This window comes from Podarcis filfolensis (assembly GCF_964270895.1).
Source record: "Podarcis filfolensis genome assembly, chromosome: 2".
In the NCBI taxonomy this organism is placed as follows: domain Eukaryota; kingdom Metazoa; phylum Chordata; class Lepidosauria; order Squamata; family Lacertidae; genus Podarcis; species Podarcis filfolensis.
Genome location: NC_139605.1, coordinates 74,449,297 through 74,471,804, shown reverse-complemented (window position 1 = coordinate 74,471,804; position 22,508 = coordinate 74,449,297). Strand labels below are relative to the sequence as shown.

At 38.3% G+C, this 22,508-nt stretch overlaps 1 protein-coding gene across 18 annotated transcripts in view; it reads left to right on the top strand.

Moving 5' to 3' along the window:
• The window catches only part of CSNK1A1 (casein kinase 1 alpha 1), a gene marked incomplete at its 3' end in the record, with an annotated part of 43,721 nt that overhangs the window by 13,595 nt on the left and 7,618 nt on the right, over positions 1-22,508 (top strand). Inside the window, exons 3-12 of one of the 18 annotated variants that reach the window (XR_014544061.1) lie at positions 2,196-2,322; positions 3,982-4,080; positions 6,301-6,384; positions 11,060-11,199; positions 11,916-11,994; positions 12,615-12,689; positions 12,904-13,010; positions 14,135-14,283; positions 17,179-17,429; positions 20,995-21,043. Coding sequence is in view for 15 of the 18 variants with exons in the window: in XM_083597420.1 (XP_083453546.1) it covers positions 2,196-2,322; positions 3,982-4,080; positions 6,301-6,384; positions 11,060-11,199; positions 11,916-11,994; positions 12,615-12,689; positions 12,904-13,010; positions 14,135-14,283; positions 15,601-15,659 (919 nt within the window). Of the gene's footprint in view, positions 1-2,195; positions 2,323-3,981; positions 4,081-6,300; positions 6,385-11,059; positions 11,200-11,915; positions 11,995-12,614; positions 12,690-12,903; positions 13,011-14,134; positions 14,289-15,600; positions 15,736-17,178; positions 20,679-20,994; positions 21,044-22,508 lie in introns of those variants that run through there. The other 17 variants (XR_014544062.1, XR_014544060.1, XM_083597422.1 and 14 more) reach the window with 17 other exon arrangements.

The following is a 22,508-nucleotide window of genomic DNA, read 5'->3' as shown; positions in this document are numbered from 1 at the left end:
TGTGAAAACACGCTGATTCCTGGACCATCCGCAGGCCAGACTGAGAATGCGCTTGGGCCGAATCCGGCCCCCGGGCCTTAGGTTGCCTACCCCTGCTTTAGTGTCTCTACCTCTCACCTTTCTTTTCAGTCACTCCATTTCCCCCTCCCACCCAATTGCCTGTTCTCCCTTCCCCCAATTCTGTCTCAACATCTTGTGCCATAGTGGTCTTATGCAGTTGTGGGAGGGGGAGTTTCTCCTCTTAAGGTTTTTTCCTGAAGAGTTTCTGAGCATCTGTAAATTTTAGACCAATATCTATCTGTAGCATCTGAAGAAGTGTGCATGCACACGAAAGCTCATACCAAGAACAAATTTGGTCTCTAAGGTGCTACTGGACTTAAAAAGAAAAATTATATATATATATTTCTGTAGTATACGTAATATGTTAATCCCTCATGCAATTTCGCATGATACTGAGTACGTATAGGAAGTTTTGAATCATTGCTAGAAGGAATTAATAGTAATACCTGTATGAATCTCAAAGGTAATTTCCCCCTCTGCTTCTCTAGATACATGAGCATCTAAGGAGCATCTAGGGTTGAGTGTCTTCATTCCCACAAGACAAAGAGCCTCTTGGTTCCTCAAGTGCCAGCTGCTTGTGAAGGCTAACTTAAAAGTCAGTTGACTGGCTGTATCTTGCCAGTTTTCAAACATGCAGCCTTCACTTACGTATTTTCCTTCAACTAACCTTAGTATATGTTGTCTTCTGCTGGTGCCAATAATTTTATTATGCCCATCTTGATTTGTTGCTCTTTCTGTCTGTAGAGGGCAAGTTGAGATAGTGATTTCAGAAATGTTGACCTTGCTTTTATTTTTTACCCATTCATAAAGTCTACATTGGTGTGCCTCCCTGCGTTCAGACACTATTTTACTCTTTCATAGAATTCAGCATTGCATTTCAGATTGGTATTGTATTGTGGTCTTTGCTGTGGTGTGTTCCCAGCTGTGTGCAATTTACGCTCTCCAAGTAGTTAGACTCCTCAGTTTTAAAAAAGAAATGATTGAAACTATTTTGTACACAGATTTTTAGACTATCAATTGTCTGTTCCCATTTCTAAGTGACTCTACAGTGTGACCTTTCTGGTATACCAAATGTTGCTGTCATGGTAGTTTCTCAATTCTAGAGAGTGTTGGAGAAAGATAAAATGCCTGAATATTGTTACATATGCATCTAGGGCGCTTCCTGAAAGTGATTTCACTGTGCATATGTTGTTGCTTTCTGCAGCAGTTGAAAGGATCAGTGTTTTGATTTGGTTAAACCAAAACCACTAGATGCAATCTAACTACATTTCCATGATAATTCTAGATTTTAGAGGGTCCTTAAGGAGAGATGCTCACAGTGGGTCCTCCTTACTCCTATTGTTGATGCCCATTCACTTGCTTCTCTGGGCTTAGTCAGCACCATTTTCCAGAGGGGGGTGTGGGAGAGGGAGGTCAAGGTGTGCAAAGCTACTGCTCCTTTTCATTGTCTCATTGCTGGGTTTAACCTTTAAAATCAGTTTAGGGGTCCCTTATCTAAAGGACTGCCTTCACCTAAACAATCATTCTTGTTTAAGATCAACTGTGGAGACCCCTGTGACTGCCCAGACATTAAGATGGTAGGCACAAGGGATAAAGCCTTCTTGATTGTGGCCCTGCGGTTAGCAGAGCTGCCTATGAATGGGAAAGGGAGCTTTCAGTACAGGCCTTCAAACATACCTTGAGGATTTATTTCATCCAGTCTGGCTTTTTAACAATGTTTTTAATGCCACTGAGACCTTATAGTTAAGAATCTGTATTCTTTTACATATCTTAGTTCACCTTGACTTTTTTTGCTGCCTTATGAGGTCTATGCTCCCAAAGCCAGCATATAAATCCTTATGGTCTAGCTTCTGCTGTGCTAGTGAGGAGGAGGAACAGGGCCAGGAGAATCCAGGGATTGGCAAATTACCCAGCAATGCTGATCCTTGACTGCATTATGTGGCATTGTGTGTGCTTTGTAAACCATAACCAACTGTCAGATTTTAAAATGTTGTACAGAAAAATAAATCTACAAAAGTGGGATTCATGAAATATTAAGAAAACAATATTCAGAAAACAAGTATTTTCTGAAACAAGCTATGAACATTATGTTTGGTTACATTCAATCTATCCTAACCATTTCTGCTTCTTTATAGGTGGTATGGTCAAGAGAAAGATTATAATGTTCTAGTCATGGATCTTCTTGGACCCAGCCTTGAGGATCTCTTCAACTTTTGTTCTCGAAGGTTCACAATGAAAACAGTACTTATGTTAGCAGACCAGGTATGTAAATCTGCAAACAATACACAATGGGTATTACAGTGCCTTAAAATGCTGTTCGTTTCATTCTTTCAAGTAGGTCAGACTGTATGACTTGTTATTACATGTACTCGAATGAATATAGAAACAAAAATGATAGAAAGAAAAAGGAATAGTGATAGCAGATTATTTAATGTATATAACACAATATTAGAATTCTAGAAACTGTTTAATGGAGCCATACAAGCAACTATATTGAGAGTTTTGCCTCATATCTTTACTTGCAGTCTTCATATTAATTTCATAAGACTGAAGTTATGCATGCATCTTTGGCTAGGAAGATCATCCAAAATAGTGCAGTAGTTCACATTTCTCAGGCCAAGAGCCTATTGTAGCTATATTTCTCAATTAATTGATGGTAAACAGAAGCTGAATGAAATAGGAAATAGTAAAGCCAACATTCACAGAACGCTTCAATAAGATTCATTAGAATCAACAGATCTGCAGCATGGGCATATAATGCAGAGATTTGCAAAGGCATAGATTCTTACATTTAGAGTAAAATGGCTATTGGATAGCAATTTGTTTCTAGAATAGCTTGAACTGAGTCATCTGGAGGGCCAGTGAGCACTAGCCATTTAATATCAAAACTAACACAAGAAACGCTCAAATACTCCAGAGTTGACATTTTAACAGTGTCATTTGTTCAATAACTGCTTGGAAGAAGTAGTTTGCAACATACAATGGGAGAAGTAGTTTGGATCCATAGTAGCTTCATCCATGCTGAACAGAGCAAGTGAAGTATTCCACTGCTAAAGTTAAGTGTTCTTATGGATTACTCCTATTCAGGAAATATGGACATACTGGGTTTAGTAGACAGGTGCTCATTTGTATGGAGACATGCTTTACAAGTATTACTGTGATTCTAAATCTGTTATTTTAGTATACATTTAAATTGCATGATTAAATGTCTATTGTTTTTCTTCTAAGTCATCAGCATGAATGCCATCCATACATGACGAAGCCTTTTAAACCTTTTTAGACTGTTAGGAAGAAACTCAATATCCAATCTCTGTAGAGTAGATGAGTCAGCAGGGGTTTTTGTTTGTTTGTTGGTGGTTTTACGCTTGCTAACATTCAAAAGCATTACTAAACTAGTAGTCTTACTGTCTGGTTTGATTTGTATGTTGTAGGTCAGGATAACTAACCATCCCTCTCGAAGCCCATGGGCCTGCTCTTGTTACCCAAGCAGTTTTTTTTGGACCCTCCAACAATTATGGCAGCAGAAAAAGAAAACAAAGTGCTGGGATAGTTGGAAAAGTTTCAACCCCTTTGCACACCCCAGTACCTTGATGGCAGTGCATTTTACATTTTCCCCAATCGTTTGATGAACAGGAAGAGGCAATAACACCCTCCCCCCCAAAAAAACCCCCACAAATCTCATCTGGTTTGCATGGATTAGCTGAGGACAAACCATGTGTGGTGTGTGTTTATGTGCACAAGAGGGTGAGAGTGTGTGTGGTGTTGTGTGGTCACACCAACTCTTGGCCACCAACATGCAGTCTTTGGGTTCATAAAGATTAGCAACAATGCAGGTAATTGCCAAAACATGCTTAGATTCATGCCTAAGATATTGTTGCTTGAAAAGCTTTGTAATCTTGGTCATTTTCCTTTTGTTCACAGATGATCAGTAGAATTGAATATGTGCATACAAAGAATTTTATACACAGAGACATTAAACCAGATAACTTCCTAATGGGTATCGGGCGTCACTGTAATAAGGTTAGTCTAATACTTTTTTGCATGAAAGAATGGAGGATGCTGAAATGGCAGTTCATGGAAATGCTGTGCAGCTTGAATTAATTGCTTGTCATTGCTAAACATGTCAATTATTTGCTGACATCTGTCAATTATTTGGCAACAGATAGGAATTTCAATCATAGTGCTAAATGCAGAAGTGAGCTGTGGCCCCAACCTTTGGCCATATTTTAATTATGGAATTTAAGGATATAAATAAATATGTTGTCTAATTGACTCATAATTGAGTATGCAAGTTCACTCTGTTCAGTGATACTGATGATTATTCAGAAACCACGAGTTGCAATAGCACCGCTTACCATAAACTGCGATTTCTTTTTCTCAACTGCATTTAGGCCAGCATGGTGAAGCCTTTACTACCAGCTACCTAGATATTAAAATTGGCTGTAACCAATCTATAGAGAAACCATTGACTTCTAATAGTAACACAAGCCTGTTGACTTAACTGCTTCCTTTGCTTTCACAAGCCTGTGAAAGTTCAAAGTGCAGTTAGTGTAGATATAGAATAACAGTCACAGACTTAAAGTACTGTAACTTTTTTTTTTTACTAGAAGGGGATGATTTATTAATTTAGCTGGAGATGCATGTCTTTGTTGGATTTTTTTCTTGACTAGACTGTGGGATTAAAATTCATTAAACTACATTGAGCTTGGACAGACAGGCAGCATTGGCAGTGCATTAAGCATGCTGTTGGATAGAAATTCTTAAGTGCAGGACAAATGTATGTGATTGATTATTTTATTGGGAGCAAGATACCCACCTGGTTCTTCATAGGCCTTCAGTGTTGACTCTTCAGATACTACTAGCTATAAAATGTTACCTTTGTTTGCCTGTATGGATGCCAACTTGGGACCATTACTTTAGAACCAAAAAACAAAACAACCACCATCACTGTTGAATTCTGTTTTAGAGGAGTTACAGTACACCAGTTAGGAACATTGGGGAGATGGGGTGAGAAAAAACAGCAGCACTCAAAAGTAAGGTAAAATGCCTTCCTGTAATCCTATTTCTGTTAAATTTCATTTATCTCTAAATTTTGCACTCTTAACATTCTATTTCCCTAATGCAATCCAATTCTTTAACTTTCTGGCAAGAACTGGAAATATAGCAAGAACAATTAAACCAGTTAATGCAATTTTTCTTCTTCTGAGTCCCTTTCTCCACACTCTTGACAGTTGTAGTGGGCTGGCATTGTAGCTCCTTGTTTTTCTTTAAAGTGAAAGAATAGCCTGGAAAATGCTGTTGTGCTTTTATTAGGTGAGTTTGTTAGGATCATATTGGAAGATGTAAACCGCATCCCGTTTCTCATTCCCAGGGAGGCACTTGGAGTCTGTAACAAATACTTAAATGGAAAGCAGATGCCCACTATTTAACATTTCAAATAATGCTGGACATAGGAGTCTAAATCCCTTGGTTTAATCTAAGCAGAATTTAAATAAAATTTTGCTTTAGGTCTGTGTAAATAGCAGCGCGCTCTCTCTTTCTCTTTTGAAATTTGGTTTTAGATATAGTATGCAGTTTTCTTCCTGTAGCAAAAATGGAGGTAAACATTTTGTGTCTTTCATGAATTCTTTCAAAACACACCAGTTGCCGTAGGATAGCTTGTTATGGTAATCTTGTTCCAGTAGATTTTTTTCATTATAAATGAATTTAAAATGTAGTGATTAAAATTGGAATGCTGCATTTCTCAAATTTGTTCTTAATTACATATTTAGGCGTGATTTCACTTCTAGCATAAGATCATCTCTGAGCTGTGCTAGAATAAGCCCTGCATGCTTTATGATAGTGAACTTAAGGTGACTAAATGCCTTCTACCTCTTCCTTACTGAAGATTTACTTCCTACATGTCATTTGGGGGAAGGGCAGTTTGTGGAGTCAAAGGATACTTTTGTACATGATATCCAAATTTCCTTCTTATAAAAGCCAAATGTTGCCATTGCTATCCCTTATTCAAGGCAGTGTCATTTTGAAGTGGCTCATGCTCAAAATTTAACTTGCCACATCTTCTAAATTTTTCCTGATAACATTATCTCTTCTGGAAAACTATAGTGCTTGGTGGAAGAAGGATGGCATTTGGCTACCCTATTCTTTCTCTAACGCCTCGGTGTTGCCTGTCTGCGCCAGCCATTGTTGCAATGTAAGCAATACTGTTTGATGCACTGCCACCCTCTATTGTTTGTTCAGTGTTTAGAATCTCCAGTGGGGAAGAGGAAAAGAAGCATGACTGTTAGTACTTCTCAGGACCCATCTTTCTCAGGATTAAACCAGGTCTGAAACTGTCTCCTATTCCAACCTCAATCCCAAACTCATATGCTTTTTTGTTTTGTTTCGGAAAACATGTAGACTTGCAAAAAGCACCTTTTGTTGGCATATTATTCAGACATACTTGGCAAACATGTAACATTACTAAGACGTTTTCCTTGTGGCGCTTGTTTAAACTATAAGGTTCTTTTGCTGTCTGTTAAAATGTGAACAAAGTTAAGTATCACTTAACTACTCTAATGTTCTTGTTCTTGAGAAATAGCCCTGTGTTCAAAAATGCAGCAGCAAGGAGGATGTGCTGTGAGGGAATCGCATATGCCTGCTTAAATGTACATGGTCTGTATCTGGATGTAGGAGGCCTCTTATCCCGTTCATTGACAGCATGATGTTTGTTTGGAAAAAATGAATTTCGGGTCTGGAAACATTCAAGACAAACTCTACTTCTTCCTTGTGTATTAGTAGCTCTGATGGTTTATTCAAATGTAGAATAAGGGACAAGGATCATCTTGTTGCCAGTGGTACATTTAAACAGAATTATTTGATCATAGATCACTGGTAGTTTTGTATTTTTTAAAGCTTTGCTATATCCCAGAAAATGGGCACAAGGTGTCTTAAGCAGCTTTTTCATTTGCTTTTTAAGGCTGAACCTTATTCCACTTCTTTAGAGACCTAAGTTTTGAAAATACAGTAAGTAAAATGGATTATCTTTTGATGATGCTTCTTCTTGGGCTAGCATTAACATCTACTTCAAATGGATGTTATTTAGTTTCCAAAGCTACACTGTAAGCCCTGGGTGTTGTGCAATTTAAGAGTTTTAACTTCTTAGCTTGCTCTAAAATTACTTTAGTTGTTGAAAAGGGAAGGAGGAGTTGGGCCTTAAGTATGGTGCTACTCATGAATATTACTACTTACAACTAGTGATGCTTTTGTGTCAGGATGCTGGTGCTGGACAGGAAAATTTAGCTCTGGTGGGAACTTTTATTCCAGTGCAGATAGGTGATGTCGGTCCCTGGTCTGGACTGGGACCAGAGAAGTAGACAAAGTTGATTCTAATGAGGAGCCCCCGGCCTGCTACTTCCTCTACAAAATATAAAACAATAAAAACCTACACTATTCATTCAATTATTAATTGCCATGTCTAACTTGGCCCATAGTACTCCACTTGCAACTGAAGCAGCTTGGCTTCCACAGCCTTATTCCTTGCCTGGTAACATCCCTTTTCAGCACCCTCCTCAGCAGAGATGCAAACTTTGCAAACGAGCTTCAGAAGGTTTATTGCCATGGAAGAGGGTGTGTGGAAAACAAGTCCATGTTTTTTCATTCACCTGCCTTTTGCCACTGGGTCATACTCTTTCAGAAATGGTTGGGAAGGGGTGTTTTCATCTCCAGAATTGGGTGCCTCACATTATCCAAAATTGCTAATGCATATTGCTTCAAAACACTCTTGTTAGTGAAAATTATCAGAAATGAAGGAATGTATTGCAGATGATAAATATGCAGGGTCTCGTATTCCAGTCTGCCATATATTAGTGCACTAGCCTCACTAAAGATTGAGGTTCCTATGAGAGTAATTTTAAGTGAGTTCTCCCCTAAAAACTCACATGGAAATGAAGACCACCTATTTTGTGCTAGTATGGAAAGAGGCATTTTGGAAAAGCCCCAAACTGCTGGTCTGAAATAGCATCTTCATTTAGTTCAAGAACATTTTTTCCCCCATTGCATTTATCAGTAAAACTGTTGTCAAGAAGAAGTTTTAATAATAAGATTTTGATCATTTACATCTGGCACCCCCAAACGCAGCCCTCCAGCTGTTTTTGGACCACAATTCCCATCATCCCTGACCTGTCCTGTTAGCTAGGGATGGTTAGCTAGGGATAGTCCCAAACAGCTGGAGGGCTGAGTCTGGGGATGCTTGATTTACATCATAGATGCGTCTCTGAAGACCCTATCTTGGTATCTGTATATCACAACATTTGAACAAGTTTTAGTGAAGCAGTCTGTCATTTATGCTAGTAGAGAGGAGGACATTCGGAGTAGTATTTGATAACTCTGGAAATTGCAAGTTGTGACAATTACTTATTTGGGTCAGTAGTTCATTCTATATGTAGTTGCTTCCAGTTTATTCATTTGTGATGGATGATTAGAGAACTTTTGTCTGCATCCGCTCATAGCTTGAATCAATTCTTAATTCTTTTTAAATGCTGCTGTCCTTATTCTTGGTTCTGTATGCCTCAATTGAACTGTGATAAGTGTAGAAACCAATGAAACTAAATTACAAAGTATATCTATAAGGCATTGGCAACCTGAAAAAGACAACTGCTTTGAACTAGTTTTTTGAGTTTTTTAAAAATAAAAACTTGAATATTAGAACTTAGTTTTCTATCAGGGGTTCTCTTTGGAAGAGTTTTTAGGAGAATTATCTCTCCCCTTTAAACTGCTGCTTACTTGTTATAGAAGTCTGACTTAAAAACTTAGTATAATTTAAATAATTTGCGCACTTTAAAAGTTAAGTATGGTTAAACACATATTGACGCAGCTGTATAGGTCTATAGGTCTTTTCTAACTTGTTCTCCATAGAGCCAAAGCTGATAAATTATTGTTATTGTTATTGTTATTTTATTTCTATTTTATTTTTATTTATTAAGTTTCTCTACCTCCCTTCACCTGAAGATCGCAGGGTGGTTTACAATATAAAAATACCATAGTAAAAAACAAAAACAAAATTCCCCCACCCCATTTAAAAGGCTATAGATGGTTTAAAAAAGGGAGCAGGTGGTGCTGTCATCAAAACCACTGAGCCTCTTGGTCTTCCTGATAGGAAGGCTAGTGGTTCGAATGGGTGAGCTCCCATTGCTCTGTCCCAGCTTCTGCCAACCTAGCAGTTCGAAAGCACACCAAAATAGATAAATAGGTACCACTGTGACGGGAAGTTAAACGGCATTTCCGTGCGCCCTGGCTTCCGTCACGGTGTTCCATTGCACCAGAAGTGGTTTAGTCATGCTGGCTACGTGTCCCGGAAAGCTGTTTGTGGACAAACTCCCTCAGCCTTAAGCAAGATGAGCGCTGCACCCATAGTCACCTTTGGCTGGACTTAACCATCCATGGGTCCTATACCTTTACTTCTACCTTTTAGATTCTTTAATTGGATACACTTTTCTGGATACACCCCAGAAAAGACCTGTAGATAAAGGGCCTTTCCTACATACTAGTTGAGATGTCTGTGATGAGATGAATCGAAGTTCAGGAATTGCATCTTGCTTTGGTATAGAAAAGTTGGTAAGAGGTTTATCCTGTGGTAGTCAAATGTTGAATTCTACCTTGGATGTACTTAACTACCGTATTTCACGACATAATGGCCACATTTTTATGCCGATATTTCTTTTAAAAAGGGAGGGTGCAACTATTACACTGTGGCGACATTTACGCGGTGAAATAATGGTAAGAAGCAGCAACATGCTATGGACTCCGGTTTCTTTAAGAGGGCAATGGTGCAACACAAAGCAAACGGCACAGACATTGTCTTTTCTGTTCGAGATCTTGCCTTCTCCCTGTGCAAAGTTCTGGTCAAAAGAGGAGGCGGCTTCAGTTGTCGATTAAAGTTATTTCTTCCTGGGTTTCTCATTCCCTTTCAATGCTATTCGCTCGTGCAGAGGTGGAGGATGGAATCGCGGGTGGGCGGTGGAGGTGGTTGCTGGTCCGCTGCTTCCTCTTCTTGGCTGGGGTGGCCCCGGGGCGCAAGCTCAGGTTGGTGGCAGTAACAGCAGCCTGGGCCTGGCTTTGCCTGGCCTCCTCCAGCTGGCAAGCCAACAAGGGCCCAGACTCCCACCCTCACCCCCTCAGGAGCCTGCTGTGCCGACCCTTGGCTCGCATCAGAGTTATACCCTGCTACTATTATGCGGTGAATACTTTTGGAACAAATTTTAAGGTACCCAAAAGGGTGGTGCCACTGTTATGCAATGGTGACCATTATGCGGTGAAATATGGTAGTGGTTTTAAAAAAATTAATCCCGCTCTTCAGCAAAAAAGGTACCCAGAACAGCTTATAAATGACTTTAAAAAGAACATAATTTCTGCCTTCAAGTTTACAGCCTAAAAAGATAAAACAAAAGGAAAGAGTGGAAGAAACCAACGAACTTAGGTTCAAGTTTAAGCTATAATTTTTAGTGACTGATTGGGAAAATAATAACAAAAACATCAGGGAAGCGAATTGAAAAATTTGAGTAGATTAGCTGTGAGCTAATGAGTAAATGGCAGAAAAGCAAATTTATTTGAGAAACTAAAACCAGAACACAATTGAATAAAATTGTGCCTCTCTTTTTCCTAGTTCATAATTTTTTTACCTAATACCTAGGTTTGAGACCAATGACTCAATCATATACCGGTCTACTCAGAAGTAAGCATCCAGTTCAATGGGGCTTGCTGCTAGGTAAAATACATATAGAATCTGCCACCTAATTCTCACTCTGTATAGTATGAAGTTTTTCCTTAGCCGATTTAGGAATATGAGTGTTCTTTGTTTGGATTAGTTATGATACATACGACAGTGCTCCTCTTAGGCTTAATTATAGCTAAACTTGATTTTGTTAGATCCAACGTTTCTAACAAATGCATTTTAAAGACATGGGTGTAGTTTCCAAGCACTGGCTGGAATCCATTAAATCCATTTCTTTCTTTTTTAAAGTTATTCCTTATTGACTTTGGGTTGGCCAAAAAGTATCGGGACAACAGGACAAGGCAACATATACCATATAGAGAAGACAAAAATCTCACTGGCACAGCCAGATACGCCAGCATCAATGCACATCTCGGCATTGAACAGAGGTAAGGTCCAAGCAATTTCTGTAATGATGCTAGAAGCTGTAAATATGGCTTGAATGGACACAACCTAAATGAATTTCTAGCTAAAGAAATTAGCTAAGAAATGAAGGTGGATTAAATGTTCTCAACAGTTTAGTATCTTCTTGTTAAAATGATTCCCTCACAACAATTTCAGTAAACTAGGATCTGTCAAAGCCTGTTTTACGAATAAAACAATCCATTTCTTTCCATCTGGATGACACAATGTAAAATTCCCCAAACCCAGATTCTGTTCAGTAGTTTTGGTAAAGTATTATACTGCCAGTGTTTGGGTTTCTATGTATGCCAGTTGTTTTGAATGGGGAGAGCTTGCTCTTACTATGTTTAGAACTATTTTGGTTGTTTAAATTTTAGTTGCCTAGTTCTTGCTTCTAGAAAGATGGTTGAATAATATCATCTAAGTAGATTTCCATGACTCACTGAAAATGCTAAACTCTGCTTAGAGCACATTCCTATCTTGTGGTACTATTCTGTTTCTAGACTTCTAGGTCCTCATTCCCAAAATCAAATGTAGAATCTCATTGAACCCAAACAACTAAATTTGTTTATAACTCAGGTTATGTATTGGTATGTTTTATTAACCACCAGCTTCCTTTCAAACCATGCTAAGTCCTCAGATGGCAAGTGCTTTTATACCTTTTAAGCATAAACTAAAAAAAACCCTGCCTCTTCCTCCACAGTCGTCGTGATGATATGGAGTCATTAGGATATGTATTGATGTACTTTAACAGAACCAGCCTGCCGTGGCAAGGATTAAAGGTATGTCATGAAATTTTACTTAAGGTTTATATTCTCCCCCCAATCCCACTAGTGTAGTAGAGAACACTACTACACATAGTATTGTATACTTGGCTCAATTGTTAAGAAGTCCTCATAACTCCATGGTGTCAAATGTTTTATCCACGTATCTTGAATAAAACAAACACAGTATGCTTAATGGGTAAAAGTACCAAATGCAGCCACCACAATAACCATATGATGTAGGCATTAGACTGCAATAAATGGCATTCAGCTGCATTCAAAACTTAATACCAGATTGACCTTCATTTTCTTTGCAATATATTGTGGTATCGTGGTACCTCGTGTTAAGAACTTAATTCATTCTGGAGGTCTGTTCTTAACCTGAAGCACCACTTCAGCTAATGGGGCCTCCTGCTGCCGCCGTGCTGCCGCTGCATGATTTCTGTTCTCAACCTGAAACAACGTTCTTAACCCGAGGTAATATTTCTGGGTTAGCAGAGTCTGTAACCTGAAGCGTATGTAACCCAAGGTACCACTTTACTTGGAGATTTCATATAAAGCCTTGGCCATCAAGGTAATGTCCATCTGATATTTGCAGCTGTCCTTGTGTCACATATATTTATCCATGTGTCCCACAGGCTGCAACAAAGAAACAGAAATATGAAAAGATTAGTGAAAAGAAGATGTCTACTCCTGTTGAAGTTTTGTGTAAGGTGAGAGAAAAGCTGTTGTTAAGAACGTAAACTGCTTTGGCAAGGAGCTATCTTTTCATTAGTAAAGTAGCCAAGAACTCTTAGACACAATATAAATTCTTTGTGTTCCCGCTCTTAAAAAACAAAACTTGCAATAATCCAGAACTGATGTCTTGCATTTAACACCTACGAGAATCTTTTCTGTAAGTCACTGTTTGACTACTTCTGTTTGCAGGGTTTTCCTGCAGAATTTGCAATGTATCTGAACTACTGTCGTGGCTTGCGCTTTGAAGAGGCTCCTGACTACATGTATCTGAGGCAGTTATTCCGTATCCTTTTCAGGTCAGTGGGGCTGAGGGTACCACAAAACCTTTGAGCATAACAGTAATAAACTAGCAAGTGCTTAGAACTAGAAAAAAAAGTTCTGCTGACTTTTTATCAGCTTTAACAGAAACCCGTAGCCCTCACCAGGATAGCCTTAATCTCTTCATCTGGTTGAGGATTAGCCTGTCACCAGCAGCACTGAAAACAAATATAACATGCGTTATCTTCAAACACTCACCCAGATCAGAGTCAGTTTTTGTTTTGTTTTTTAAATTGAGTAAATGCATGAATTATCTGCAAAAGATCAAATCTAGTATTTCAGCAGAAGAAACTACCTTTATTTCATTGACCACTTCAGTTAACTTGATTTGTCAAGAGTGGAAATCCAAGCAACATTTAAAGATATATGGCTGCAATAAAACACAGTTCATGATGTCACATTTCCCAGGGCAATGGGGTTGTAAGCAAAATTTGCCCCAAATTTACAAGCTGGTTGGATGAACGTAGGCCTTGTGTTTTAGAAAGAATATGGACATACTAGGAAGGGGAATGGTCCTTGTATACTAAAATGGTTTTGTATCTGAAATTTCATGTTACTACCCAAGGTTCAAGCTGGTTTGTATGTGTAAGTTGTACATTAATTACAATGTAAGCTGTCCTTACTGTTTATAAATGTTGAATTACTCAAAATGGATTACAGCTTTAATACAGACTATTATAATAGAAAATGACCAAGATCCCAAGTGTCACATGTGATGATCTGCACAATCATGCAATTTTTTTGAGTACTCCAAAAAGCTTCGGGTGGTTGCCTCAGAGCATGGATAGGTAGCCAGATGGAGGAAGGGAACTGGGTGCAGAGATAAATTATTTCCTCCCACACTAGCATGTGAAGTGCTTTACACTTTATGTATGGGGCTCTTTGGATCTTGGCCAATACTTTGTAAATGACTGCTAAGTGGCTTTCAGACTTGCTGCGAACAGGTTTTTAATTATTAATCCACCACACTACTCAATCTTCAAGTGTTTTACAAAGCATTATTAATTTTAGGCTTCAGTAAAATTTGTGTGCTATATAACAGTAATGTAGGTATTGCATTGCAGTGAATATTCTGCTTTCTTTTTCTTTTTCTGTTCACTAGGACTCTGAATCACCAATATGACTACACATTTGACTGGACAATGTTAAAGCAGAAAGCAGCACAGCAGGCAGCCTCTTCCAGTGGGCAGGGGCAGCAAGCCCAAACCCCCACAGGCAAGCAAACTGACAAATCCAAGAGTAACATGAAAGGTTAGTAGCCAAGAACCAAGTGACGTTACAGTCCAAAAATAATAAACACTAATTTGGATGTCGGTGAAGTTAAGTGTTAGATCAAGGAGGCCATTAAAAACATACATTTGGCTATTTAGTATTAAAGAAAACGGACGTCCTTGGAAAATTTGACTACTAACTTTAAACCAAGTGTCCTTGTTTTTCATATCATTTCTTTGGGGATGTTGGGTCATTTTAACCACTGCATCTTCTGCTCCCGCATTAACCCCTCTTCAAAACTGGCTTGGTGTTGGGAACATGACAAAGAGTATGATCCAAAATCCTAGACCTAACACTTTTTAAGAGGAAAGCCTTCTGTTTCCTTTTTCTATTGGGTCAGCGTTTAGAAGCTTTGGTGCGGGTACCTTTATTCTTGCATCCAAAATGAAGATGGAAAAGTAGGCATGATCTCATTTGGAGTTCTGCCTAAAGCACTTGTGTGATGGATTTTTATTCCTTGGCATAGATAGTGTTAATTTTCCATCTTCAGTTACAAATCCAGGCATGGATTATCCTGTGGGGTGAACTAATAAGGGGACTCTTTAATTTAAATTGAATTGTAACTGTCCATTATGTTAAGTTTTTGCTTTTATCAAAATGTGGAATCAAATGAAAACTGAATTTAATATGTTTTCAACACTGACACCTCTTAAACTGGTTTTCTATGAAGACCAAACCATGGGAGAACTTCTGTCCAAAGCCTAATAAATATAGCCCAGTACTGTATATCCTGGGCTTTTGTGGCTATAGGTGAGCCATGTCCTCTATCAGGTTGGCTTGTTACCCACAAAGGAGCTCACTCTGCTCCTTCCTAGAATGGGGGTTCCAAGATCTCTCAGGGTGATGCACTTCATGAGGCAGCTTCATGAGGTGACAACTACAGAATTGCAAATGGTGGATGCCACATCTGCAGTAATTCAGGTTTAAACGGAACCCATTTTACAGCAGGAAGGTGGACAGTAAGATAGCTAGGAGCTGAGCCTACTGCTAACCTGTGGTGGGAATGGATAGGGTTGTACCTGTCATAGGGGACCATCATGCCAGTCCTTGAATAAAGAGTCTGAAAAACAATCCTGGTGGGGGTGGGGGGTGGAATACACCTATTCCAGACAAGAAAGAATGAGGTAGAGCTCACAATGCACTGAAGGAAATAGTAGAAAATCTCTCAAATTTTATTGTGCGCTTAACACATTTGAAGTGTAGCCATTCACTATTGTCTTCTGAATAAGGTGTTAAAGGGGGAAGGGGGACAATGAAGGTCTATGAGTTAGTGAAGACTTCACTCTTCTTGAGAAGCAGAGTCTCCAAAAATGCCAGAAACTGGGGTGTCTGAAGAGAAGAGAAGCCTTCAGTGAAGCAATCTGAGACAAGACTGTGATGATTGTACCTACCTGTACTTAACATGGAATAAAGTGAAGTTACCTGCTGAAATTGGTTTGCATCCTGGTATCCATGGGGCAGACATGGTCAAAAGATAATAGAATGGAACAAAGAGGTCTGGGCTAAAGGGACTACAAGTCTTCATAGATTTGAGCATCCAGTTCTTGGCTTTAGCAGACAAACAACCTATGTTTTACCATATTCATCCACTGAGTTCACTTGAGTTGCCTTGTAAGTCCTATTTTGTAGTCTCAAGTCCTTGAATACTGCAATTTGCTCAATTCACAAATGGTAAACATTATTACTCTTACCAGCTGAACTTGAATTACTACTTTTCATAAAATGGAAAAAATAGTCTGTCCAGTAATAAGCAAATGCCTCTGAAAAGTCTGCTTAATCTTAAAGTAGATAATCTTGATCAGTGCCTTTACATGAGGAGAGGGAGACAAGACAGCAGAAAGCACTAATTTCGCATTTCTCCACCAAGTACAAATAATTCTGTAGGGCCAGAGGAATGTGAGTTGAACAAAACTTGAGATTGCTGGCTATTTTGTTATTCTGAGGTGGGGCAGAGGAGTGGATGCAACACAGAGAAGAAACTCAAGGCAGGTAGGGAAAGGACAGCTTTGTTTGCTCTTCTTAGCATCTAGGGTTGGTCACAATTAGCTGTTACACGACTTTCTGGCAAATAGAAGGCTCTTATTGGAAAATAAATTCTTCCAGTGTTAAACAAAATAATCAGGGGGGAGGTGTATTAAATGGAAACAGTGGGACAAAGAAGCAAGGCCTGGTTTTCAGAATGAAATGTTGTAAGAAATGCTTCTCAAGAAGAAATGACTTCAAATGATGTGGACCTATGTGAACACTCTGGATCAACTGGTTAGTAAACTTTTTTGCACTTTTCTTATTTATTGTACCCACATATTGCTGTGCTAATATAAGCAGAGCATATTGGGGTGGATTATTTTGGAGTTTCAATGTACAATTAATTACTGAATTTATGGGAATATGTTAATTGCACTCTTGCTGCTGCTGTAGGACTTCTGATATTATTGATTGTTCGGCATAAGCAAATACTCTGGTTGAAGATTGTGCAACACTTGTTATGCCATAGTGAAAAAAAATCACTATTTAATTTGCTTTTGAGAGGGCTGACACATTGTTAAATATGAGCTTATATTTGGCTTTTTCCTTGTAAATATTTTGAAGTGACATCCACAGCAGACCAAGCCTCTGAATAAGAATTTATGAATGCAAACATTGTTGTCCTAAAGGATGGTCACATCCCGTATTCATAGCAAACATTCCTTGTTTTAGAGCAAAACAGCTCCGCAGAATGTAATAGTTTCCCATAAACACAATTCCTACGTGCTTTAAGCATATCCCACCTCTATGGACCTGTGTGTGTGTTTTAAAGAATGGGTCTGGCAAATTTTACAATTAAAGCAAGTGTACTCAATTACAGAAGTTGACTTTTCATTGTTTTTGTTTCAGGGTCCATATAAGAGGTTATAACTATCCGTTTGCAACATCTACAGCTTCATAGTCATCTGCTGGTGCCACCAAAACCAGCAGTGCTGCAACTTAAATACATATTGGACAATAAACTGCATGCTTCAAACAAGATATCTTCATCCAATTGGAACCATGGATGATTTCATAATAGTAGTTGATGAAAAATGCTCTGTTTGTTAGTGCATCTAACCCTTTTGTGGGTGATCAGAATAAAATCTTTATTGGCACAGGTCAGTAATTATGACCAGGCTTTTATTTCATAAGTCAAAATAGCCATTGCTGAAAAGTTACTGAATATGAGTGTGAGTAGTATGCAAAAAAACAAAAAAAAAACAAGATTGGAAACTTGCTAGCTTGTCTTACTGGGTGGAGCAACATAATGATTCAGCAAAAAGCTCTTCAGCTGAAAGCAGATGTTGGATTTATTTTTCAGAATATCTGATGTTAGGAACTCAACTTGGGAGAGGCAGGGGTGAAAACTTAAGAGTTTGCAGCAAATGTACAGTGCATAAGATCTGCATGATGGAGGAAACATGAAATTCCACAGGTTTTATTTAATGGATCTTTTAGCTTACTGGAAATAAGCCACATTGAATACAGTAGGGCTTCTGAGCAAATATGCATAGGTTCAGGCTGTTGATGAAAGAGAAGAGTGTCTGAGATGAAGAAAACACTGAAATTTCAAAATACTTCTACAGCCAACTTGCTTTGACTTTAATGAAGAGAGCAGGTGGATTTAAACTAATTCTTCCCTAAGATACAGCTGACGTCAGCTCCTCTGACCTTTTGCACAGTTTGTTTCTGAACTGGCCTATTCTAATGAACATTTTGAAGAAAACAATCACCATGCAGATGGAATTAGCAACTTTTCATCATTTCCTGAAGTAAAAAAAAGGTAGACTGCTTGGAATCTTGAAATCTAATTCATCACTTGTGTTACACAAAGATTACTGATGCTGTCAAAAATTTGGAAAGAAGACCACGATCTTGAAGAAAAATGTGCCAACAGAATTCAGTTTCAATATAAATCAAGCATTAAATTAACTTAATCTTCCTTGCCTATATTTTAACCCGGAATGCAGGTTAGATGCCTGACTGATGAATAAGACATTGTGACATAAGCTTTCTTCAGTAAACTCGCCTGTAACCTCAGCGCTAGAGGTTGGCTATTCAAGGTATACATACCTGTTCCTTAACTTTTTTAAAGAAGGCCACTCACTCCAGTGAACTGGTGAAAGCTTTTGTTAAGCGTCTGGAGACACAAGTCCCCCCTCCCCAAGAACTAAGCCAGCTTTTCACAGCAAAGCCGCCTCAGCAGGTGGAGAGAGTGCTATTGGCTTCATTTGAAATTCGGCAGTCAAAGATGAAAAATGAACTAGGAAATGAAAAAGCAATTTTTTCTTTGTTCCAGTCTATAAATAAGTTGATGGTTTTTATTTGAAGGACATTGTAAATAGGAAATTATACACTATTTGAGTTTGTATTTTAATAAAATAATAGTCTTGGTTTTTTATGTTATCTATAAACATTGTAAGCAAAGAGTTAATCTATTAAATAAGCACTGTACCAAAAGCCACTTATTAAAAAGTATAATATGGAAAGTTTCATATCTACCTATATAGTTTTGAAGATTCTGTTTAGTTCAATATTGCTTAGTTCATCACAGCCACAGGCTTGTGGTTTACTGTAATTTTAGAATGAAAGGATTCCGTTAATATATTTAGGTAGTGGAATTGTCACAATTGTCAGTTTACCTTCATTCAGGTACATAGAAAGGCAGTGCAAGAAGTAGTTTTATGTTTGTATTCAACTTTGCATTGTGTATGCAGATGAAATTTCTATCAAACCCAACTCCTAAAACACCTAGACACTACTGTGGCCACGAAGAGTTGGCTTCGACAGTATTTTTTCATCTTGTTTTGCTTTGTTTCTCGACTAGTAATTGTTTCGACTGGTAAACTTCCATCTCCAAACTACTACTGCAGACTGGAGCTGAATCCCCTTAATGTAACAAAATGTATGCACCTTTGGAGGAGTATTTAGTTTCACTTCTGATTTTGCTAGTATTTAGTTTGGCTCAGTACCCTCTGTAGAACAATACGAATGTAGCCAGACAAAGATGGTCATGGAAACATAGGAAGCCTGGTTTGCTAAACAAAAAACCTTTTTGTCTATGGGGACATCAGTATCCTAGATACAAAATCTTAGATACGGTGTTTGTGTTTAACCCCTTTTAGGTCCTATACAATAGCCACTCCGATGTGATTTGAAAGTAGCTGGTTTACCTCCAAGAAATTTGTAGGGTTTAATAAAGGTTGTACACTATAACTGGAGTATGTCTCACAAGTTCAGTTCAGACTAGAAAGTGAGTCAGTATATTCTGTGTGAATATGCACCACCAAGTATATTTAAGTAACCAGTTGAGGTGCAGGGACGCTTTTAGGTAGAACTAAGGAAACTTGCTTGAAAGTATTGCTCAGTTGAGAAGGGAAACCGAGATGTGCACTGCTTCTTGAGGAAAAGCTAAGTGCAGCAGGAGCAAAGTAAAGGCTGTGCTGAAGTAATGTGTTAAGAGCTATCAGAGTAAGAAAGCTAATAGAATTGTAGCGTCTAACAACACAATAACAAGCTCTTCTCTCAATATTACCTTTCTAGACAGTTTTCTTTTTGTGGGTGAGAAAGGGGGGATTCTGAATGTGAACAGTAAGGGGAGGGGTATTGAAGGGTGACATCACTTTAACTGCAACATCTCATGATGACATGCACATGTACAGTTATAGAAATTGCACCTCAGACCGTGCTCTTCAATGGAAGTGTTCACACAGTTAGCTGTAAGCCAGTGATGTGCATACCACTGGGAGTCAGCCTTAATTTGGACATAAATATTGTGCTACCTGCTGCTTTGGTGATTACTTAGTAGGCTTCCCTTTGTTTTTCACATTGGTAGTAATGGGAAAGGCAGTGGCAATGCACTTGGGCAAGGAGCAGTTGGAACACTAGTTCTTGTGTTGCAATATCGTTGAAAGTCTGAAACTTGGGGGTGGGGGACGACTTTCTGGAAAAGGTAAAATCTTTAAATGAAGGCTTCTATGTACTAAACCACTACCAGACTCTGATGCTTAAAAGATCTAACGTATGGTGTTTTCTACCATATTTAACTTATTAAATGTCTGTGTCTGCAGTATACATATACTGCTAATTCCATAGTATTCAAGGCCAGGCCCAGTGAGTGGTAATGATGAATTTAGGTCACTCCTTCTGTATATTTACATTTCAGTGGAGGGATTTTTCTTCTTCCCTTTCAGTAACCTTAATTATAGTACAGTCAAGAGGTTGCCTCCTTAATTTCAAAAGAGAAACCCAGTGGGCCAATTGCTAAGTTTTGGTCAGCATTATACTATCAATTTAAATTTGTAATTGAAAACTGGAAGACTGTCACCTGAACTAAATAAAGCTTTTTTCTTTTTTCTTTGATACCACTGGGCTTGTGCCTCTGCAGTTTTTCCTCACTGAGTGAAGATGATAAACTACTGTATATATTAAATGCCAGTGTGCCTGGAGCTAGTGGTCTATAGTCTCTAACTGCATAATGTCAAGTCAAGCATGGGTTATTGCAGAACAATGAGTCGTACAAGTGATGTTGACTCTTATCCTGTACCCTCTACTATCCACAGGAGCGTAGAAATATTACTTCAAAGCTTTTACTGTAGAGTAAATGCTTTTCTCCTAATGTTAGTACATATAGATGCTTTTGTTCAGAATAGCTTTTGCCTTAATTATTATTTTTGGTTTCAGATTAGCGCAGAGTTCAAGTTTTGTCTTACGTATAATCAACACATTTAAGGTAATTTCATTAATAAAACAATTTTGAAATGTTTTCGTACACTTAAGTAGATTTTTGTTTTTAATGCGGTTTGTCAAGTCTTGAGTTACTTTAGTTGTGTTAATTTCTGAACAACGGAAAGCACATTCTCAAAAAACAAATGTCATAGCTGTGTAACTGTCTTGGTGATGGTTCCTCCAGCAGATTCTGTCAAACTTAATTCTGAAGGGCGGAGTTAAACCCAGAAGATTAAAATTGTAAATTGAAACCATCTAACTTATTTCTGAGGGAAGACTTCTATCAGTACTGCTAATAATACCTAGGTATCCCATATCCCTTGTATCATACCTGACCTCTAATGCTAAGGCCTATGAACTGGCTGCATATTTTAAAATGCACACCAGCTATATTTGTTATGCAAAGGGTGTTTGTTTTTTAGTCCTTTGAAGTGTAGTAGTTTAATATTGAGGAGAGTCAGAATTAAGTGACTAATTTAGACCAACAGACAGTGGGCTTGTGGGTTGCTGCCAACTTTCTGATTAATAGTGACTTCAGGTGTGCAACATGCAAATGTGCAGAAGAGTAGAGAGGGCAAATGATAGAAAACCTGAAAACTTCCAATCTCTACTCAGACTAAAAGTTTTGTAGGTGGTAGTCTTGAAAGGCATGAAACGATTGCCCCAAATCTTCTGACCTAGATTATAAGAATATTTACTTTCTGCAGAGGTGAAAGGAATTATAGTGTGTCATTAGTCTATCTTACTTGTTGCACAATCCCAGAAGGGAATATAGCATATTAAAAGCTAGTTCCAAATATCTCCACAAACAATCAGGAGATTTTTCCACCCACACATGGCTGTTAACGATTTTTCTATTGGGTTTCAGCTCCCCAAAGAAATATTAGCACAGTAGATCATCTCCTGAACATAGAAAAGTTTCTCAGAAGCTGTGAGGAGGAGCCCAAGACATGCTTATGATTAAAGAAGCTATAAGTTTAAGGAATGAATAGAAAAACTGCCAACGCTGAAGAAGTTGGGAATGGGGTAGTTAACTATGGCTTACATTAAGACAACTTAAAATGGATTTTAGTAATTTTTAAATTGTGAATCTACTGGTAAAATGTGACTGTTTATAAGTTCTGCTAGAATACTACCTGAATAAAAGAGAAGGTTATAGTTGCACACTTTAAAATTATCATGCTGAATTCCAGACTATCTAGGAAATACTGAGCTAAAAATTCTTTTAAGAAGTTCTTCCCTCACATAACCTTTGTGGCTGCATACTAAAATGAAGAGTTATTGGAGATTAAACATCATACTGGTTCATGGATGTTGGCGCAGTGTCCTTAACTTTGAAAATTGCCACTGAATCCACCTGTGTAGTTGTAGGTTTGAAAATCTATTTCTGAGTGGTTTACAATCTTCATATATTACTCAAGATCTGTAATGGAAGTTGGGAGAACAAATTTCCAGCTGTGAGAAAAAAC